At 44.2% G+C, this 6,000-nt stretch overlaps 1 protein-coding gene across 1 annotated transcript in view; it reads left to right on the forward strand.

The window, feature by feature from the left end:
• The window catches only part of LOC135902950 (hemocyte protein-glutamine gamma-glutamyltransferase-like), a 49,506-nt gene extending 43,743 nt beyond the window's left edge, over positions 1-5,763 (forward strand). Inside the window, exons 13-15 of the mRNA XM_065433292.2 lie at positions 3,385-3,545; positions 3,957-4,093; positions 5,447-5,763. Of these exons, the coding sequence (XP_065289364.2) occupies positions 3,385-3,545; positions 3,957-4,093; positions 5,447-5,588 (440 nt within the window). The 3' untranslated portion in view covers positions 5,589-5,763. The remainder of the gene's footprint in view (positions 1-3,384; positions 3,546-3,956; positions 4,094-5,446) is intronic.
• The last annotated feature ends 237 nt before the right edge of the window (positions 5,764-6,000 follow it).

Genomic DNA, 6,000 nt, shown 5'->3' on the forward strand with positions numbered 1-6,000 from the left:
GCTTTGCAGTGGGCAAAACGGAGCACTCAGACGTACTGCAAAAATAGCGCATTTGCACGCTTATAACGCGAGTGTTTTCCTTTCTTAAAAAAAAAAAATCCCGGCCTCGAAACATGACTTGCGTTATATTTGGATTCGTGACGCAAATACAATGCATTCTTCTTTGTTTATTTTTTTCGGGCGCTTCAAACTGCAGTGAACTATATACCGCTAACCACCACTGCGATCGCTACCGCGTCTGAAGCCGTGTTCAATTGTGCTGCGGGCACATATGAAGTGTTGCCTGTAATAACCTTGGCGGCATGGAGGATGAAGCCACTCTCGCTGAAAGTGACAAAGACGTCAGCGGTGACAACGCGTAAAATGTGCTTGCACTCGTCCGTTCACCGTACTTTGCGGCGGCAGTTCTCAGTAAAGATGAGTAAAGCTCCCTGCGGGCATCCGCCCATGTACGTCCTCTACTGTTTCCTTGCGGCAACACTGTGCGTCATAATCGTAATACACATTTTTTTTCCTTTTCATTGAGACCCAAAGTGATCCTCCGCATTATTTTCGTGGCCGCATCATTGACATGCAAATACGGTGCTCCTGCGAGCTTCGTTGATGGCGTCTTTACCGCCGCTAGCCCACGCGAAAGAAAAAGCCCTTTCCTTTAATTTCCCGAGTAGCGCCTGGTCACCCACTGGAATAAAGCGTCATCAGAAGCCTTTTCCTTAGGTGTGCTATCATCTACATCATCACCACCACCACCACCACCACCACCACTTTCCTTTTGTACACCTTCCTCTTGAATGACAATGGTAAGCTTCAAGTCAGGAGCTTACAATGACTGTCGTATGTGATTGAACACATTTTTATTGTTCTATGAATTTGCTTCTCATAATCAGGGTTCCCTGTGATTAATTGGCCTAGGTAAACGTACTCCTTTGCAGACTCTAGAGGCTGATTGGCGATCTTGAACTCTTGTTCCCTTGCCCGACTATTCATCATTATCTGTGTCTTATGCATATTAATCTTCAACCCCACTCTTAAACTCTCTCTGTTAAGGTCCTCAACCATTTGTTGTAACTCGTCTGCAGTGTTGCTGAATAGAACGATGTCATCGGCAAACTGAAGGCTGCTGAGGTATTCGCCGTCAATCCTTATTCCTAAGCCTTCCCACTTCAATAGCTTGAATTCTTCTTCCAAGCACGCAGTGAATAGCATTGGAGAGATTATGTCTCCCGGTCTGACCGCTTTCTTTACAGGTATCTTTTAAGGTAGCCGTAGAATCTCTGTAGATATTTTGCAAGGTATTTAAGTAAGCGGTCTGTACTCCTTGATTACGTAATGACTCTATGACTGCGGGTATCTCTACTAAATCCAATGACTTTTCCTAATCTATGAATGCCACATAGAGAGGCTTATTGTGCTCCACGGATTTATCGATTACTTGATTTATGACATTGATGTGATCCATTGTAGAGTATTCCTTCCTGATGCGAGTCTGCGCCCTTGGTTGACTGAAGTCCAGTGTTGCCTTTATTCTATTGGAAATTATCTTGGTGAATATTTTATTTAATACTGGAAGTTAGCTATTGGGCCTATATTTTTTCAATTCTTTAACGTCTCCCTTTTTGTGCATTAGTATAATTTTGGTATAGTTCTCTGGGACCCTTGAAGTCGATAGACAGTTCGTATAGATGGCCCCCAGTTTTCCAAGCATTAGGTATTCTCCACCTTTCATTAAATCAACGGGCAGTCCATCTTCTCCTGCCGCTTTTTCCCGTTTCATGTCTCGCAAGGCCCTTCTAACTTCATCTCTAGTTATAGAAAGAGCCTCTGTAACTTGTTCATTACTACTTCGAATGGAGGTATTGTGGCTGCTTTGGGTAATGTGCAGGTCAGTATAGAATTCTTCCGGTGCTTTTACTTTATCTTCGAGATTGCTGGTCAGATTATCCTGCTTATCTTGCAATGCATACATCTTGGTTTATCTGATGCCAAGTTTCCTTCTCACTGATTTTAGGCTGCATCCATTTTTTACTGTTTCCTCAGTTTTTCTCACGTTATAATTTTGAATATCCCTCATTTTCTTCTTGTTGATTAGTTTTGACAATTCCGCGAATTTTATCTGATCTTTTGAGCGGGACACTTTCATTCTCTGTCGTTTCTAAATGAGGTCCACTTTTACTTGGGAGAGCTTGCCTACTGGTTGCCATGGTGCCTTGCCCCGCACTTCAATTGCTGCCTCTGAACCCAGCCTAGTTACGGTTTCATTCATTACCTCTATGTCATCTTCCTCTCTCTCTGTTTTAAGGCTGCACATTTGTTTGCAAATACCAGCCTGAATTTGTCTGCTTTTACCCTTATTGCTTCTAGGTTGACCTGTTTTTTCTTGACTAACAACAGGATCTTAAAGATGGCTCTAAATGCTGAAATTAATGACACCTGCGGGCCTTCGGAAGCGTACGTAACTTCTGGACAGACACGTGGTACTAACGTTGTATAAATTGGGCCAAAGTGCCTCTTTCTGAAAAACTTGATACCTGTTTTTGTAACTTTTTTTTATCACAGTGTCCTACTCCATCTCTCCGCTCCCCTCTTGATTAAGGACAAAGACGTTCCCAATGTCACCTGCGAACATTCAGTATCGTTTTTCTTCCTTTTTTACATCGAACGTTCACACACGTTAGGAAAATCAATGCTCGGCCTGTACTTCGCCTTCTCCAGTTGTTAGATGCCCCTTAGGAACATTGTCACCTCTCAAACTGTGCCAAAGTATGTTGTGGACTCTGCTGTCTAACCAGCAGAGTGCACTCTTTTACCAGTTTGTATGATGGTAAGTTCCTCTATACGAACGCCGCTCGAATGGAAGCCTTTCTTCCAGACAAACATGGTTGAGGGGACCTGATGTTCGTTCAAGTAATGGATGGAAAACGAGTGGCGCAGAACTGCGGGGACAAGAGCTCAAACTGGCAGGACGTACACCGCCTGTTCTATCACGTGACCAACATGTTTGAGTGCTCGCCTTTTTGTACTGCTCGTTCCCCTTCAGTACGAACAAAAGACTAGCTCCAACTAAAATTTTCTTTGTACAAGTAATATTTCGCTTTACTATATGGCTAAACATATTTTTCACGAAATTGCTGGCCCCTGTGGAGTGAAGAGAACATTTGCAGCAGTTCAAATGGTTAAATGTCTGTTTTTTTAGCCGCATGACGTCTTGCAAGTGCACTAACGTATACCAAGCTTATATAGGCTTATGAAATGAGCGCATTTCGCAACTAAAGACAAAAAAAGAAATTGTCAATTGTACGAGGGCAAAGGAGTGGCCTTTTCTGCCTCGCAGAGTTGCCCTCAGAGTAATTGTGGGAAGACTAACCAGTTAATTTTGATTTGCAGAGGAGGTTTTGTCACTGACCGTGCAGCCGGAGGAGTACCTCGATAAACTGGTGGACTTCGCAATGGTGAAGATCTACGTCATTGCAAATGTCAAGGAGACAAGACAAACATGGTCTGAAGAGGATGATTTCACTATCACGAAGCCGAAGCTGGACATACAGGTATTTGTATGCGCTTATACAAGCAAATCTCTCCTTACATGAATGGTAACTTATTACTGAAGCACGAGAATATATTGAAAATGAATGTGAAGGTAAATAACGTCACTAACCTAAACTTGACACTTTTAGAGTGGCCTGGTTCTGTCGAAAAATAAATTGTTAATCTAGTATACACTACGAAATTTCGAACGAGCAGTCGAGTGGTCATCGGAGCGTATAGGGCTGTCTTGAAATGGCTATAGGGATGTATTTGCTGAGTCATTTATTTTTATATCTGCCCAAGCTAAATAGTGTCCTTTCTTTTTTTTGAGATATACATTTCCACATTCTTGATAAATCACAGCTAACTGTGTAGCACACTGTACGAAAATGCAATATGAAACACCGTCAATTCGCATCCATTTCTTTCAGGTTGATGGACCAGTGAAGGTCGGCCATCCATTCAGACTCGTAATGCGCTTCACAAATCCCCTGAACGTGCCCCTTCAAGACTGCACATTGTCCGTTGAAGGCCCTGGCGTCACAAGCGCCCACATCGTTCACCTCTCGTAAGTTCAACTGCACGCTCAGTCACACGCACCGAAGAGACAACTTCGAAGGTTCACACAATTGAAGCAGTGCCATAGTGTCGCTGGGTTATCAACTCATGCAGTCAGCATTTTTGCGGCAACACTCTTTTAAGGCGTGCAAGCTTATCCAGCGAAATTGAGATTAACAATGAAGGCAACTACGAGGAACGTTTTTGTTTTCTCTTTTATCAACGCGTTGGCGCAATGCATATATTAGTTGCCGTATAGATATTATTTCAAGCATTGTCCAAAATAAAGTAGGGCAGATTACCGTAGTTTGCGTACGCAGGGAGTGCGCAGACTGTTCACGTTTCCAGAGAGCAAAGGAGACAGGAAACACAGCGGAATGCCCTTAAAGGCACGCGCAGAAAAAAAATGCATTTGCTCATTAACAGTAATCGTTGCTCTAGGCGTGCAACGTGCCTCCATTTAAAGTGATATTGTAACGAATGCCTATAGAAGAGTGAAAAAATAAACGTAACCACATTTAAAGAATCGGCACACAGCGTTGGCTGTTCCTTGCCACAATCTACATGTGTATAGTATTGTTTTTTTAATTATGGGGTTTTACGTGCCAAAACTACGATCTGATTATGAGACACGCCATAGTGGGGGACTCCAGAATAATTTTGACCACCTGGGGTTCTTTAACATGCACCTATATCTAAGTACACGGGTGTTTCTGCATTTCGCCTCTATCGAAATGCGGCCTCCGTGGCCGCGATTTGATCCCGCAAGCTTAGCAGTGCTTAGCAGTGCAACGCCAAAGCCACTAAGCAACCACGGCGTGTGTGTATCGTGTTCATGTGCTCTCAGACGCAAAAGTACAGAGACCACTGTATCAGAAAAAAAAGAACTGAAATATCATAAGGCAGTGCATTGCACTGGCCAAACACGACGCATCATTTCCTGCTAGATTCGTAGGCTGCGAAAAAAAAAACAATTTTTTTGTCTTGCCATCTTTGGTCCCTTGACTGCAACGCGCCAGTGTTACCCGCAAACACTACAGGCCAACGCCGCTAGAGTGCTGTGCACTCACTGCGGGAATTCCGCCCGCGCAGCTTTCCATTTATGTGGCCCTGTGTTTCGCGCTTAAAAATCGTTATGCAGTGCCTGATCAACATCGAACATAAGCAATGGATGACTGAGGCTAAAGCCTAGGTTTCTCTTGTTCGCTCACTCTTGGTCACTTCAACTCCGCCTTCCGGTGAACCAATTGTCTTGTTTGGATTACCTAGTCCCTGTGCACCAGCTACGTCCTCACACCAGTTGCTGCTTAGGTGAACCTAACGAAGCCGTCTATGCTTTCTCGATTTCTTGGAAACTTTGCAGGAACGTGGCACCACGTGCTGAGTGGGTACACCGGGAGACGTTCGTGCCCGTGAAGTCCGGACCGCGCAACGTGATGGCCGTCTTCAACTGCCAAGAGCTGTTCAACATCGAGGGTTCGGCGCAGACGGTGGTCGAAGAGTAGCCCACGGGGCCGCTCGTCGGCGGTGCTCCGCTTTCCGCATTTGCACGGCAGCAACTTCAATGGCAGCAATCGTTGGCAGAGACGCTTCCGCTCGTGATGCCCAAACCATGTTGTGTGTTATATATATAGAAGTGAGTCTCGTATTGGCCAATAAATCGCGAGTGTTTGTCATATATGACGCGACCAAAAGCTTTTTCGTCTGGCTCCTCTTTATTCGTCGGTTCACGAGAGAAAGAAGAAGAAAGGAAACGAACTAACATCGACAGAGCTTGAAGGAAGTGAAAAAAAAGGAAGGCATTTTGGTATCGAGGAGCATGTACTTGCTCCCGCAAGGACTCAATCATTCGTGATTTTTTTTATTTTGCATGATGAGGATCAGGCAGATTTAGCAAAAGTGTGTGAACGATTGTTC

The sequence above is a fragment of the Dermacentor albipictus genome, chromosome 3 (genome assembly GCF_038994185.2).
Source record: "Dermacentor albipictus isolate Rhodes 1998 colony chromosome 3, USDA_Dalb.pri_finalv2, whole genome shotgun sequence".
Taxonomy (NCBI): Eukaryota; Metazoa; Arthropoda; class Arachnida; order Ixodida; family Ixodidae; genus Dermacentor; species Dermacentor albipictus.